At 43.3% G+C, this 17,063-nt stretch overlaps 1 protein-coding gene across 1 annotated transcript in view; it reads left to right on the forward strand.

Moving 5' to 3' along the window:
- Window positions 1-7,817, forward strand: part of SRP72 (signal recognition particle 72) — a 44,737-nt gene extending 36,920 nt beyond the window's left edge. The window contains exons 14-19 of the mRNA XM_073592007.1: window positions 671-774; window positions 856-933; window positions 1,063-1,197; window positions 2,727-2,764; window positions 2,852-3,011; window positions 7,456-7,817. Of these exons, the coding sequence (XP_073448108.1) occupies window positions 671-774; window positions 856-933; window positions 1,063-1,197; window positions 2,727-2,764; window positions 2,852-3,011; window positions 7,456-7,639 (699 nt within the window). The 3' untranslated portion in view covers window positions 7,640-7,817. The remainder of the gene's footprint in view (window positions 1-670; window positions 775-855; window positions 934-1,062; window positions 1,198-2,726; window positions 2,765-2,851; window positions 3,012-7,455) is intronic.
- Window positions 7,818-17,063: the final 9,246 nt, after the last annotated feature.

A 17,063-nucleotide genomic window follows, 5' to 3' on the forward strand; every position in this document is an offset into this window, starting at 1 on the left:
GTTTTCTCCAGAATTAGAGATGAGAAATCTTCTAGAGGATAGATGTTCCTCCTTCTACAGCTGTTTTTAGAGGGGAATTCCCCTCACTTTTGGAGAAATTCCTCTATCTTCCTCTTGCATCTCTGGCACAGGAGGCCATTGAAAATGTCTCCAATACACAGACAGCATTAGCCCTTCCATACGCTATCTACAACACTTTAATAATAACAGTGACCTATCGGCTATTTTAAATGTAAGTCTACTCGGGAGCCTGTGAAATTGTTGGGGTCCATTTAGTAAAAAGCATTCACATAGATATTGCAAATAACCCCTGTAATGTGTCTAATATACAGTATATATGTGAAATGTCCTTTTCTATTTATTTCTAAGTGCCAGGTCCATCTAGTGGCCATTTTAGGAAAATGCCTTCTGGTCCCTAGCTGGAGCTGATGATGATGGGAAACATAAAATGATGTTTCAAACATATTATAGACACATTAATAGTTACAGCTGCGTGACTGTAACCCTTCTCCTTTTTTTTTTTTTTTTTTTTTTTTTTGTTGTATGTTAGATAAGAGTAACTTTGCTAAGTGTTGCTTTTCATCTGTACTTGTAACAGAGAGAATTGTGGCTTCATTTGGAAACAATACACATTTGTTCTTGTAATGTAGCAGTTTTCTTCTTTTGACAGCCAAATTCTCCAGCTCACCTATCCTTAATAAGGGAAGCTGCTAATTTCAAATTAAAACATGGACGAAAGAAGGAAGCAATCAATGATCTTGAGCAAATATGGAAGTAGGTGTTTTGATCTGTCTGGTATATATTTTTATTCTGTAATGTATGCAAGCTATAACTAACTGCTCTTGTGCATCACAGGCAAAATCCCAAGGATATCCATACTTTGGCTCAACTCATCTCTGCTTACTCACTCGTGGATGCTAATAAAGCAAAAATGTATCCTTTCCAAATGTTATTTCATTTGTGAAGTTAATGTAATTTTATTATTGTGACATGTTCCCAGCTGTATGTCCCTCTTTTCGTACATGAACTACTTATATTCTATCCTTACATTAATAAATGCAGTTTAAGCAAACATTTACCCTCTTCGGACACTATGCACCTAAAAGTGGATGTGGATGCCTTAGAAAACTCAGCTGGAGTCACATTTATTCGAAAGAAGCCTGCTAAAGTGGCTGGAGAGCAAACTAAGGAACAAGGGTATGTTGGTTAAATTAAAGGACAAAGCTGCACTTTTTATACAGGCTTGCCATAAAGTGTAATCAAAAGCTTCTGACACAGTCTCTGCCCTAAGCCACACCCTCAGGCATGTTTCACCCTGATCGGCTTATTTGGAGAGCTACGAATGAACTGTACATTGTAAGCTTGCAAATACCTTTTTGGTGCCTGTTCATACATAAAATGTTTTACTCTATACAAAGTTCAACAGGTTTCTAATTAAATTGTTGAGGGGAAAGCTGTAAACTTACCTTGCATAACTTTTTAAAGTCTTTGCCTCCATTTACAACTATATCTTTCAATGCTCCTTAACACCCATACAGAGTAGACAGTCCTTGTTTCTGTAATATGAGATTGTATATACATTCTGTGGCAGGTGCTGTGTTAGCGACAAACAAAGCAGCTCGCATCTAGCTGAAAAACAGGTTCTGCGGAATAAAAAATGCCTTCTAATTTTTCAGAAGCGAAAATACAATTTTATTATATTCCTAGCAGAAGTGTGTCTGTTCGATTAAATGAGCAGAATATGAGCGAAAGCATCACTGCAGTGGCATAGAACAGTGTTTCTCAACCTTTTTCTAGTCAAGTTGCCCTTGATGCAGCATGAGACTGTAGCATGGTGATGTTGCATTTAGGGGGTTAAAACAGGAGGTGACATATTGCCTTTTAACTGCCCATTAAATTGGAGCGGCAGGATTTGCTCCTATTGTGAATGAGCCCTATAAAGCAGTTCTGTTTGTACAGGATTAGGGGTTAGAATAATACATATGTACATTATTATTATTATTACAGGTACTTACTGTATATAGTGCAACTGCAAACCCACACAGGCACAGGGAGAACATGCAAACTCCGGGCAGTTAAGTGTTGTGGTATGGATTCAAACCGGCGACTCCAGTGCTGCTAGGCAGAAGTGCCAACCACACAATCTCAGAGGGACGTGCAGAAAGGAGGAGAGGCTGGGCTTGAAATTTCTGGCCTCTCTGCCAACTTCTTCCTTCCCATTGCAGACTCTAGAGGCCAGTCAGTCTATTGCCCACTGGTGGCTCTGTGCACGTTTTGAATGTGTTCTCAGGGTATGGAGGAAGAGTTGCACACTTCTGGGCTGAGGGGAGGAGGGAGGCCAAAAACTGAGAAGCCCACCACTTCTATTATTACAGACTAACCTTTCAATGCAGCAGCCATTTTCTAGTCCAACTTCCAAAAGTATTCTGTATTTTTATTTTTAAGGATATGCATTTTATTTGCAATACAACACTACTGTGTTTATCACTACTCTCTCCTAAACGTTTGAACTTTCTATGTTATTATTTTGGACATGTCATTTCTATATCAGGTTGAAACTAGGTAGGAAACTAAAATTCCATTTTACTTCCCGTATTCTTCTTTTACCATAAGTATAGTATCTTTTAGCTTATTTTAGGGTTTTAGTACATACATTTCACACAAACTACTAATACAAAGAATGACTAAACAGTGAAGATTTGACTGTTTCTAATTCTTCTAAACAGGCAAGTGGAGCTTAAGAAAAAGAAGAAAAAGAAGAAAGGTATTTAAAAAAAGGGAATTACACAAAAAGTAATAAAATAACTGTGCAGTACCTTGCCTTGATCTGTGTTTTACTTCAATAACACAGGTAAACTACCCAAGAATTATGATCCCAAAGTCACTCCAGATCCAGAAAGATGGCTTCCCATGAGAGAGCGTTCATATTACCGTGGTAAGAAGAAGGGAAAGAAGAAGGAGCAGATCGGCAAAGGGACCCAGGGGGCTACATCAGCTGCAGCAGCTGAACTGTAAGTATTCTGTGAACTAAATGGAACATGAGGGCATTAAAAAATAAATACATAAAAATACCCATGTTCTAACACATTTGCATATTTTAGAGATGCGTTTACTTTTGGTAAGCTTTACTTACCAAAGACCCCAGTAGCTGTCTTCTGTTTGATTTTTTTATCATTTTTTTTTTTTTAAATGAAAACCTAGGAAGTGAGAAGGGATGGCTTACTTCTTCCTCTTTCTTGCGTCCTGGGCAATCTGCAGAATGGCAGCTGGTTTTGTGAATCTTGTCTGCTTTATAGAAAGGAGCTATAACCAGGAGCCACCAATGTTTAGGACATATACTGTTAAAATGGTTTCATAGTAATGGTGGCCACAAACACTTCGAACAGTGCATATTTAGCAGATCTACACCCAACACTTCTTGTAGTTCTGATAAAGGTGGAGGTCAGTTTCCTTTGGCGCAGAGCTGGAAGTGACCTCACCTGACACGGTATGGTCTACCAGAGCACTGTGCTGATTGAGGTGTTTGCCTAAAGCCTGGGAACTTGTGAGCCTGCATCACTGTATGCATGCCCATGCCTGTTTGCACCATGTTTCTTCTAAACTCTAACTCTACCTCACAGAGCATCTCTCCTGCAAGCTTCCATTGACCTACTTTACAAATCCTTGAGCAAACTTGCATGCCCCTTTATTGCATGGTACATATCTCACCATGCTTTCAGTCACTGCCATGCTGTACACTAACACACTCTCTGCCATGGCTCTGAGGTGTGCTGTTGCACTCTGCGCCACTGCCCTACCACACTCTCTGCTCCGTTCCCGCTGCACACACCGCACTGTTTGCAACTGCCTCACCATGCACCACTATGTTCTCTGCCACTACCCCAATGCACACCACGCTGCTCTCTGCCCTGTCCTCATGCACTTTCCACTAGGCAGCACATTGTGCTCCACCACTGCCCCACACTACCACTCTTTGCCACTACAACACACTACCACTCTTTGCAGCTACCCCACCGTGCACCATTGCATTCTCTGCCCCACCGCACAGCACTCTGTCACTGTACTGCCATGTGCTGCGCCACTCCCACTTACCTCTGAAGCATTCTCCTGCCCTACCACACTCTCTTCTACTGCCCTGCCAATTCCCACCATATTCTCTGCCACTGCCCTACCGAGCACCACAGCACTCTCTGCTATAGCCCCATCACGCCGCATTCTGCCACTGTAGAGCCGAGCACTACCCCACTCCCACTCACCTCCAAACTGCTATGCACCACCACACTCTCTTTGCACATGTATACTTGCACTTCACTGCCACACTGGCTGCCTCTGAACATCCCAAGGACCACTGCACTGTCTGCCCTGCCACACACATACCACATTCTGGCACTGCCCTGCTACATTTCACGCACTCTGCCACATCCCCACTATGCAGCATTGCATTCCCTGCCACTACATAATTGTGCTCTCTGCCACTACCCTGACACATTCCATTGCACACTGCCCTGCCGCACACCACCACACTCTGCCACTTGCTCACTGCCCATCATTCCATTTCTTTCCATTGTATCATTGCGCTCTCTTCCACTGCCCTGCCAAGTTTACCACTGTTCGGCACTGCCCTGCAGCACACCGCCACACTCACTGCCTCTGAACCTCTCCACACCACTGCACTCTCGGTCACTTCCACCTTGTGCATCATTGCATTCCCTGCTACATCATCATTGCGCATTCTGCCAAGCAACACTGCACTGTTTGCCACTGTACTCTGTGCCACTGCCCAACCTTGTCCCATTGTTTTTTTTACTGTTGTCCTATAATGCATGCTCTGCCACTGCCCTGCTCTTGATATCAAAGCATTTTGTCACTGCCCCACTATGCACCCCTACAATCTATAACTGCTCTACTGCACCCACCACACACTCTGCCACTGCCCTAGCACAGACCACTGCGCACTGTCTGCCACTCACCTCACGTTCTCCCCCACCCTCTCCGCTTTCCACCACCACACTCCATATCGCTGCACACTCTGCTCCTGAACTGTCGCTCAGTACTGCACTCTCCCACTAAACTGCCATGTGTTAAGAGGGGGAAGGTTGGGACTTTAGATGAGGCTTGCATATTGGGACCAATCAAGTTCACATAAGTCAAAACATATGTATGTTTTATTGAGACCAATGATCGACATGGCATAAAATAACAATGTTGCATACATAGATAATAGAAAAATGGTCAATCACAATATAATGGTAGCACACATAACAGGGCATGAACATGTAAATGGTACATCTTAATCCTCCACTGACCAGGGTACACCGAATAAAATAAATAGTTATAAATGAAGAAGAAAGGGGATAAGACCATCTAAAATCGATCGATGTGTGTAGGATGCATCGTGGTGGGCTCTACACGTTTCGTGGACTCCTATCCACTCGTCAGGAGCATCCATGTTCTATGAAAAAATGTGGGTAACCCATATGGTCTGGTTAGTATACCCTTATAAGGAAGGGCAGAAAATTGAGTATAGAAAGAGTGGCCATGCCAAGTTGTACTCACATAAGACCACAGCTGGAAACATGCTAGGGGTCCATCATTTAGCTCGGCCTGGGAGCTAAGGAGGGAAAACAGCCGGAAATCAGGGGAGTGCAAACCATCACCCATATGCATAAAGGACTTCTAAGATATATAAAGTAAAGCTGTTGTGTGTCTGTAACAATGTAGGTCCATAAAAAGGTCTAGAGGTAAACAGGGCCATGACCCTGATGGTGGGGTAAGTATCATGAATTTTTCCTTGATAGATCCAAAAGAGGATGGAAAGCCAGATGAAAGGCGAACAGGGATCTAGAAGTACAGACTCTATGTAGGGTCAGAGGTGGAAGAATGGTGAAGTAGGGGATGGAATGCGACCACATCCTGCCAGACGGTTTCCCCCCAGCGTCACGCTGGTGCGGCACAAAGGGAAGGGCATCACGGCGGAACGCCGGAGTGACTCCCCACGTGTCAACCCGGTGTTATAACAGGTGCATGCGTAACAGTCCGCCCATAGGGCGTCATACGCACAGCGTCAGAGGCGTGGCGCCGATGCGTGGTAGGGACACCCACCCAGACCCCCGCACCCAATAGGTGCAAAAGGAAGGGGGGAGGGAGGGGCCACAGCGCGCATCGCAGCTCCCGGGTACCAGACACACGCCGGACCACCGGCCGCAGATAGAACGGATGCAGCTGAACTATAGTGAGCAAAATAAAAAGGTAAATGGCTGAGTAAAAAAAATCAAAAAGTAAATGCACACTTCATGAGTTTCATGTCTAACATGTTGAATTATGGCCTGATCAAATGAAGATCAGCCATAAGAAAATGATGAGTCCCAGCCATATGACAAGCCTCCATCCCTAAATCTAAGCAAAAAAGTGGGGGAAAGGACGAACCTGGGACTTTGAATGGAACATGAGGAAAAGTTCACGCCCCCATCCCTATTGCATATGTAAGAGGGGGAAGGTTGGGACTTTAGATGAGGCTTGCATAATGGGACCAATCATGTTCACAGAAGTCAAAACCTATGTATGTTTTATTGAGACCAATGATCAACATGGCATAAAATAACAATGTTGCATACATAGATCATGGAAAAATGGTCAATCACGATATAATGGTAGCACACATAACAGGACATGAACATGTAAATGGTACATCTTAATCCTCCACTGACCAGGGTATACCGAACAAAATAAATAGTTGTAAATGAAGAAGAAAGGGGATAAGACCATCTAAAATCGATTGATGTGTGTAGGATGCATCGTGGTGGGCTCTATGCATTTCGTGGACTCCTATCCACTCGTCAGGAGCCAGGTGCATCCATGTTCTATGAAAAAATGTGGGTAACTCATATGGTCTGGTTAGTATACCCTTATAAGGAAGGGCAAAAAATTGAGTATAGAAAGAGTGGCCATGCCAAGTTGTACTCACATAAGACCACAGCTGGAAACGTGCAGGGCCACATGCCAGGGGTCCATCATTTAGCCCTGCCCGGGAGCTGAGGAGGGAAAACAGCCGGAAATCAGGGGAGCGCAAACCATCACCCATGCACCACCACAGTCTACCACTGCACCCTCGGACACTGACCTCCACCACTGCATGTTACCATACTCTCCTTTCCTAGCATTACCTGTTGCCTCTCACTATTGCTTAAGCTGTTGCACACTTGTGTGTTTGTCTTGGTCAGTGAACGTGCACACTTTTTGCTAGTTAATTTAGTATAATAAAATGTTGTTCATTAGGCCATGTATGACCAACTTTTCTTATGGAAGTCTCTCAGCAGACATTTTTAATTATGAACTTTCCAGTAGCACCCTGTTCTATCTATATAAGCTAATACAATTATGGTGGCTGCAATTGCTGTCTTTCCCTGCTTGTTTGCTGTTGACTTCTTTTCTAAGAATTCTGTTTATTCCTCCTAGGGATGCAAGTAAAACGGCTAATAGTCCTCCAACCTCTCCAAGGCCTGGGGTGGCAGCAGCAGGAGCCAGTTCATCCTCTACAAGCAACGTCATCCCTCCCAGACAGTCAAAGCCTGTGGGAGCTGCTGGCACAAAGAAAAAACAGCAACAAAAGAAAAAGAAAGGAGGAAAAGGCAACTGGTGATGGAAAACGGCAAATGATTCAAAATAACTGTTCCAACGACTGCCACCAACCCTTATTTATGTCTTACCATGTGCAATTTGAGGCACACATTTTGTTGCATTAAACAGGTGGATCACCCTTTTGAAATTGTATTATATATGTTTTTTTTTTTTGTTTGTTTTTTTTGTTTGTTTTTTTTTTTTTTTCCAGTTTTACAAAAATCACAGGCAGTTAATTTTCCTGGTGTTTTTTATTTTTGCTTTTGTTTTTACCATGATTTTCCTCTGGTCAGGTTTAAAAATTAGGACCACCTCTCACGAGAGACGCATCAGTTGCATGAAGGTGTGTTACTTTTAATTTATGCATTAAATGCAAACCATTCTCTAAGTCTCTCTTGTACTGTTTTTAAGGCATACATGTTAAGCTATGCATGCTTCAAAAATATATGCGTGATCAGTGACATTCTGGTCATTGCTGGAGGCCAGACTCTGTACAAACAGCTAAAGGGCTTGATGTAGGTTTGATTTTATATGTAGTTAAGCATTGTTGGTGATCATCACATCAGATAGAATCAGAAAAGAAAAATAATATATATTTTTTTTTTTTTTTTGCTTTGACTGATGCACACTGAAGCAGCATTTTAACAAATAAAGTATCCTTTTCTGCAAAGGTCTGACTTACAAATGTTTATAAAACTGCAGCCACTTCTGCTTTCAGAAAAAGAGACAAACTGCATTATACCACAGGAACCAGTTATGTTTTATTGCAGCAAGATCTGTGAAGATTAAATACATTTTGTGTGTATGTATATATAATACTTTTGGTGTATACACATACATTATTAGGATGCCTGCCTTTGCGCACACATGAACTTTAATGGCATCCCAGTCTTAGTCTGTAGGGTTCAATATTGAGTTGGCCCATTCTTTGCAGCTTCAACTCTTCTGGGAAGGCTGTCCACAAGGTTTAGGAGTGTGTCTGGGAATGTTTGACCATTCTTCCAGAAGTGCATTTGTGAGGTCTAGCACTGATGTGAATGAGAAGGCCTGGCCAGTCAAGTTCCTCCACCCCAAACTCACTCATCCATGTCTTTTATTGACCTTGCTGTGTGCACTAGTCCAAATAATTTGGTGGAGGGGGGTTATGGTATGGGGTTGCTTTTCAGGGGTTGGGCTTGGCCCCTTTAGTTCCAGTGAAGGGAACTCTTAAGGTGTCAGCATACCAAGACATTTTGGACAATTTCATGCTCCCAACTTTGTGGGAACAGTTTGGGGATGGCCCCTTCCTGTTCCAACATGACTGCGCACAAAGCAAAGTCCTTGACTGGCCTGCCCTCAACTTGATAGAACTGCGAGCCAGGCCTTCTCGTCCACATCAGTGCTTGACCTCACAAATTCGCTTCTGGGAAAAAAAGGTCAAACATTCCCATAGACACACTCCTAAACCTTGGTGACAGCCTTCCCAGAAGAGTTAAAGCGGTTTTAGCTGCAAAGGGTGGGCCAACTCACTGTTGAACCCTACGGACTAAGACTGGGATGCCATTAAAGTTAATGTGTGTGTAAAGACAGGCGCCCCTATACTTTTGGGGGTGTGTGTATACACACATGCTAATTCCCTCTGCTGTCAGGGTAGACACTTTCCTAATCGAGCCTGTGGAGCATGATGTCTGGTTAGAAGCTTCTAAACTTGTGTCCCATATGGGTCTGATGTCCATATAGATGAACTTCTCTGGTTGATCATATACAGTGCCTTGAAAAAGTACTCATACCCCTTGAAATTTTCCATATTTTTGTCATGTTGCAACAAAAAACATGAATGTTTTTTATTGGGATTTTGTGATAGACCAATACAAAGTGGCACAAAATTGTGAAGTGGAAGGAAAATGATAAATGGTTTTCAAAATTTTATACAAATATGTGAAAAGTGTGGCGTGCATTTGTATTCAGCCCCCTTTACTCCTACTCCTAATACCTCTAACTAAAATCTAGTGGAACCAATTGCCTTCAGAAGTCACCTAATTAGCAAATAGAGTCCACCTGTGTGTAATTTTATTCTCAGTATAAATACAGCTTTTCTATGAAGCCCTCAGAGGTCTGTTAGAGACCCTTAGTGAACAAACAGCATCATGAAAGCCAAGGAACACACCAGACAGGTCAGGGATAAAGTTGTGGAGAAGCTTAAAACAAGGTTGGTTTATAAAAAAAAAAAAAAAAAATCCCAAGCTTTGAACCTCCTCATGGAGTATGGTACAACTGCAAATCTACCAAGACGTGGCCGTCCACCTAAACTGACAGGCTGGGCAAGGAGAGCATTAATCAGAGAAACAGTCAAGAAGCCCATGGTAACTCTGGAAGAGCTGCAGAGATCCACAGCTCAGGTGGGAGAATCTGTCCACAGGACAACTATTAGCTGTGCACTCCACAAATCTGGCCTATTATGGAAGAGTGGCAAGAAGAAAGCCATAAGAAGTCCTGCCTGCAGTTTGTGAGAAGCCATGTGGGGGACACAGCAAACATGCGGAAGGAAGGTGCTCTGGTCACATGAGACCAAAATTCAACTTTTTGGGCCTAAAAGAAAAAGGCTAAGAGTGGCGGAAAACTAACACTCCACATCCCCCTGAACACACCATCCCCTCCATGAAACATCGTGGTGACAGCATCCCGTTGTGGGGATGCTTTTTTTCAGCAAGGACAGGGAAGCTGGTCAGAGTTGATGGAAAGATGGATGGAGTCAAATACAGGGCAATCTTGGAAGAAAACCTGTTTTGCCCCGTACACACGATCCGAAATTCCACCAGCAAAAGTCCGATGAGAGTTTTTGGTCAGAAATTCCGACCATGTGTATGCTCCATCGGACTTTTGCTGATGGAATTCCAGCCAGCAAAAGATTGAGAGCATGTTCTCTATTTTTCGGTCGGAAAAAGTTCAGAGCGGAAATTCCAATCGTCTGTAGCAATTCCGACACGCAAAATTCCTACACATGCTCGGAAACAATTCGACGCATGCTCGGAAGCATTGAACTTCATTTTCTCGGCTCGTCGCAGTGTTGTACGTTACCGCGTTCTTGACGGTCGAAAGTTCAGAGAACTTTTGTGTGACTGTGTGTATGAAAGCCAAGCTTGAGCGGAATTCCGTCGGAAAAGCCATCCATCTAACGGGGCGTTAGTCTTCAAAAAACTTGAGACTGGGGCAGAGGTTCACCTTCCAGCAGGACAACAACCCTAAACATACAGCCAGAGCTACAAGGGAATGATTTAGATCAAAGTATATTCATGTGTTAGAATGGCCCAGTCAAAGTCCAGACCTACATCCAATTGAGAATCTGTGGCAAGACTTGAAAATTGCTGTTCACAGATGCTCGCCTTACGATCTAACAGAGCTTGAGCTATTTTGCAAGGAAGAATGGGCATAAATTATACTTGGATGTGCAAAGCTGGTAGAGACATACCAAAAAAGAATTGCAGCGAAAGGTGATTCTACAAAGTATTGACCCAGGGGGGCTGAATACAAATGCACGCCACACTTTTCAGATATTTTATTTGTAAAAATATGTGAAAATCATTTTCCTTGCACTTCACAATTATGTGCCACTTTGTGTTGGTCTATCACATAAAATAAATTTACAGTTGTGACATACTTTTTCAAGGCACTGTATCCCAGAATGGACTGAATCACTTCGTTCTGGAGAGATGCCATCTCTTCTGTCCTACCCTTGATGCAGTCTTCAAGAGTTTACCTGCCTCAGTATAGGAAGTTTAGGAAAAAGTTATCTGAATCCAGCCTTCTACTCCATCTAATTCTGGATTAGAGAGTATAACCAGGCTTTCTAAGCCTGATTCTCAGACAAGACTGCAAGGTGTAAAGCAAGAAACCTAGAAGTCCTCAAAGAATCCTTCAGTATTTAGGTGTGCCCCCATTTTTCCAAGTGGAGGGGATGGTTGCTAATTCTTGCAGGTCTATGGATCATTTTGCCCTTAAGGCATTGAGGTGAAGATAGTGCTCCATCAGGTGCAACGCTCTTCAGCTGCTCACGCTCTACTCCCCCATTCCACCACACAGATTAACAGATTTTACTACCTGGGGTTCCCTTCAGCCTTCTTCTTGATTCTAGGTATGCAATTCTTGTTCCTAACTTCCTAGATTTATGTGAGAAGGGGCTTAGGGGCCTTCCTTCCAGACCAGCTGGTCTTGTCTTTACAAGGATGTTTTCCCAGGTCCCTTGATTGGTACCTGTTACCTTCCTTGTCAATGTCAACCATGTTAGTTTTATTCCCTCCCAAATGTTAATTGGGTTGTCCAGCTTCTTGCTTTGTTTTCAGTATGGTGTTTCCTTGCCACCTGTGTTGTCCTTTCTTCCTGGTTGGTGACCTTTTTGTCTTGGGCGTCAGGTTGATTCTCTGTATCCTCCTTCTGGTTGTGTTGGCAGGTTCCCCTATAAAACAGAGGGCTTCCCATCATTCATTGTGATCGTTCACAGACCCCACCCCCTTTTGCTTTTATGATTATGCTCTTGGTACTACATGCTATACATGCTAAAAACTGAGGCATGCTGCGCAGAGAAGCAGTTATCCTGAGCCAGCATACAGATTTTTTTTATTTTATTTTTGGTTTGGGAAGCACAATCTTAACCTACATTCCAAAATACCCTGCATATACTATAGCTTTGAACTGTATCAAGATGAAAGTACATCTGAAGCCAAACTTTTTTTTTTTGGTTCTCTAGATTGAAAAATGTAGGGAAAAGTTAACCACTGTGGGCAATTGTGTCTGAGAACTGATCATAATATAGACCAATTAAGCATTCTTTTTTAATGTGTTTAAAATTAATGACTGATTGTATATCGTAATTGTACAGGACACAGACTGAGTACTTATAGACCCTTTGTTATAGGCTGGTACTTTCAGGTGACTGGACACTAGAAAGATTTTGAGGCCATGCCCCCATAGAATCCTACACCACTCTGTGAGTCCTCAGTTTTTGTTTTGTTTTTTGTTTTAAGGTGATGGACCTCTTGTCCCTCACAGAGAAATAACTCTTAGCCCCCTGTTCACACTGAATCTGACTTTGAAATTGTGTGACTTCCCTCGAAGTCACACGATTTGAAAGCCGCAGGTCAGTGTGACTTCATGCACAGATGTCTATGCAAGTTGCACCTGAAATCGCAAAAAATAGTGCAGGAACTCAGACACTGAAGACCACTGTAATGGGCAAAGCCTGGACCCTATAAAGGACCAGCGATATGGTCAGGGTCACCCTGTATCTCCGATAGTTATAAAAATGAAATGGGACTTCACAGTGAAAATCTTAAAAACTTGGTGCTAACATTTAACCACTCAGATCTTAGTCTCGGTTAGGACCAAGTGTTACATCACACCGCAGGTCGCACACTTGGCCACCACTTCTGCCTAGAGCCTGTCAAAAAATACTCAGACACTTCCTCCCATCATTTTGCCATGAAGACTTCTTTACAGGACAGTCTGCATCTGTGTTGCTGCTTATCCACCTCAGACACATTTACCCTATTTCCATACCCAGATCCGTGAGTACCCCACAAAGAGGTACCCTCAACCGTAGCAATGGAAGAAACCAATTGAAAGGGAGCTATAGCAAAAGCTCAGGCTAATAAATGAGGAAGAGAACCACAGAAGAGTTCTCTCTCAGGCTCCTATTCTTCTGATGTTACAGCTTCACACAATATGCTTGCCAATATGCTCACTTTGTTTTGTGTGAAAGGCTTGGCATTGTCTCCATCATCTTGTCATAACCCGTTTGACCTAAAAGAGATCTGCTAAATCTAAAAAGATGTTTGCCGTTCATGAGCAAATAGATTGCGCAATTTATGATGATTGGGACAATCCAGGAAAGATTTTTACCCTTCCAAAAATCATTGGTGAGCTCTATCTAGTGGAAAGAGTTCCTATCTGCAGGATCTTTGAATGAAGGAACATCTTCAGTTGGAAGTATGAGATGCTCTCTTTACAGTTGCAGGCTCAGCTCTGCACCCAGCTTTTGCTGCACTTTCTGTTTGCATTAGTCCTATCTGCAATTTGACAATAACATTATCCTGTTTTCCAGAACTGTACTTTGAAATGAGCAATTACCCTCTCCTCTGCTCTTTTATGTGGATGCTGTAGAGTAATTTATGAGAAAAAGCTCCAGAATGGCTGATTTCCAATCACATGCAGAAGAATCCTGTGGTCAGCTGAAGCTGGAGGAAAGGTGCTTGTTCCACAGCAGAAAGTTTTAAAATCTCCTTCCTCAGGAGTCGCTATCTCCATTATTCTATCCAGATTTCAGCTTCTAAGTCTAAGTTCATCCCTTCTTTTTGGCACAATATTTAGCCCACAAAGCCCATCAAGTCTTCTACAAAGTCCTCTTCCCAATTAAGGGGCACCCTCACTCCTAAGAGTCATGGGGGGGGGGGCATCTCTTTGTTTCACAGATGTTCCAGACCTGTGGGTTTAATCAGTGGTTTCAAATTTGTACAAAATATACAGTAGTTAAAAACTATACCCCCTTATTACTTTCTTCTCTCAAATCAGCCAAAATATTGCCAAGAACAGTCAGATTTGCAGAATGCCCTGAACCGTCTGTTGTCTTAGGGAGTAGTTGTGCCAGTATTCCTACAGTACAAGTTGAAAGGATTATATTCAAACCTGTTCACAAAAGTATTTGTCATATTTTTTTTTTTTTTACCTAAAATCCCTAAACCAAATACCTTCAAATTTCGCATTCAATCTGCAACAAGGGGAATATTTGGCATCTGTGGACATCCAAGATGCATATTCCCATTTATCAGCGTTTTCTACACTTTGTGGTAAAAGACAATCACTTTCAGTTTGTCGCACTGCCATTTGGCCAATCCCCTGCTTCCACAATATTTACAAAGGTCCTTTTACTACTTCTTGCCCTTCTAAGAACATGGGGCATCTTGACAACCTTCTTCTGAAGGACCCATTTCCCTTCCAGCAATCTGCAAACATACACAGGATAATTCAGATGCTTCAGGCTTTCAGTTGAGTGATCAAATTCCTAAAATCCCACTCTCCAACCTTTTTTTGCTTGGAATATTTGGGTTGGATTGTAGAAAAAGCCCAGAAGTCTTGCTTCCAAAGAAGAAACAGCTGTCTCTCAGAACTCAGTGAGATCAAAGATACACCCCCTTGAATATTCTCCACAAGACTTCTGGATCTCATGGTGAGCTCCTTCTAGGCCATTCCATTCACCAAATTTAATTTGAGACCTCTCCAACACAACATTATGCTGGCATGGAACAAGCAGGCTCCTTCTTTCGACCTACCCATGCCCCTGGTCAACCAATCAAGGAATCTCATAGCTTGGTGGTTCTCCAGCCCAGCCTAAATAGGGAAGTCGTTCTTTCCATATCACAGGAAAGGGATCACAGCAGATGCCTGCATTTCTTGCTGCAGAAGGAGTGTTCAATTCCCTCACAATTCAAGGGACATAGACATTGGTGGAAGCCAAGCCACTCAACATCCTGGATCTAAGAGTGATAAGGATGGTTCTGGAACTCCCCCTCTGCAAGGACACCCAATCAGGGTACAATCAGACAATGCCACAGCTGTGATCTACATCGATAACCAAGAGGGCACAGGAGTCATGCAGCCTTGAAGGAAGCAAGCTAGATCATCTTGTGGATGGAGAAACACTGTCCAGAGATCTCTGCTGTCCACATTCTGTGAGTGGACAACTGGAAAACGTATTTTCTTTAATCGTACATCACGGGACACAGAGCCATAGTAATTACTATGTGGGTTATAGGCCACCTTCAGGTGCTGGACACTGGCACACCCTAAACAGTCAGTTGCCTCCCTATATAATCCCTCCCACTACTGAGAGTATCTCAGTTTTGTAGCAAAGCAATACACAGGTATACTAGAAAGAGGGGCAGGACCTCTGTGTCCCATGATGTACTTCAAAAGAAAACAAAAGGTGTTAGTCACGAGTGAAGATGTGCTGTGCTGAGCTCCTCTGGAGCAATCCTTGCTGGGGCTAGCTATGCAGCCGGATCGAAGTGTCTTTTAGGCCGAATTGAATGGTACCCGGGCCTGGTATCCGAAGAAATTAGGTTTTGCCTGTAACGCTTCTCTTTTTAGAGAGCTGGACCCCGGGACCCAGTACTTTTGGTATTAAGGCCATAAAGTTTTACTGGTGGGGTGCTTTTTACAGGTCTAGGATTGTGGGTTCTCGGAGGGTCCCCGGCTCCTGGAGGTTTGTTAATGGAACTCACCGTGAAGGGTGAAGATTGGGTCTGTTGGTTTTTACCACAGAAAGCCCTGCGACGGGAAAGGTAAGTGGAGTTTTCTAAGAAATTTTTGAATTCTCTTATGAAATGTCTCCTTTGGTTAGTAAATGTTGTCATGCCTAAGTGTCACCACTGGGGGCTGTATGGAGCAGGTACCTTTTCATGCTTTGCTCAGAGTCACGCTGTGTCACAGAAGCAGCAGACTTTTTTCCTCCGGCTAGTAGGCAGTCCTCCGGTAAATTTGTGTGGTTTTGCTTCCTCCAGACACCCCCCACTTGAGCTAAACTCTTCCCCTCTTCAAGAGGCTGAGTATAAGGAAGAACTAAAAACGATCGGCAATGCCGTTTTCTTTCACCGCCCCTACACGGCAGCGGCTTCCAGGTCTCCTCCACGCCATCCCTCCCTCACTCAGCCGATTCCGCTTGCGCGGGAAATCTTTTTTTTGAAAAAGAAAGGGGGGGCACGATGCGACGGTGGGGGCAGGGCTTAGCGCAGCGTTGGCGTCCTCCAACGCGGGAGTGTGTTTTTTAAAAGGAAAAAAAAAAAAAAACTCCATATATGCTGGCTGCAAAATTGTCGGAGAGACATAAGAACAAAGAATAGCATGAAAGAGATTTTGGTGATACAGGCATTTCCTATTTGACACATTTAGTATTTGCATCAGGCTGAGCATTAATAGCAGCAGCAGTAGCTGGACTATTGCTCAAGCAATGCATGCGATTTCTTCTGGTAGTACCTCTGCTTTGTGCATCGGGCTATGGTCAGAAGGGGGGGTTGAAACACCCCCAAAAAAGAGCTAAAAGGGTCTCCCTCAAGCTCTGGAAAGCCTACTCATCTCTACAAATGGCATCCTCCCCTGAGAGGGGGTGGCTGGTCAGAGTGAGTATCAGGGCCATGAAATGCCTGCAACTGTTTTTAACACTGCAGCCCCTGTTTATTTTATGATAATTTAAAAAAAAAAGTTTAGTGACTTTAATCGCATCCCAGTGTGGGTCAAAATGTGACAGGTTCTCTTCCATTACCCAGGACCCTCAAACTAAGGAACTAGGAGCAGGAAAAGACAAATTCCCTCAGGGGACCGTGGTGAGGCTGTTGACTCCTCTTCTGAGGTGTCAAATGCGGGAGAAGATTGATTATGCAATTTCTTGCTGAATGCTTTTTTGTATCTGAGAGGATCAC

This window comes from Aquarana catesbeiana, linkage group LG01, assembly GCF_042186555.1.
Source record: "Aquarana catesbeiana isolate 2022-GZ linkage group LG01, ASM4218655v1, whole genome shotgun sequence".
Lineage (NCBI taxonomy): Eukaryota > Metazoa > Chordata > Amphibia > Anura > Ranidae > Aquarana > Aquarana catesbeiana.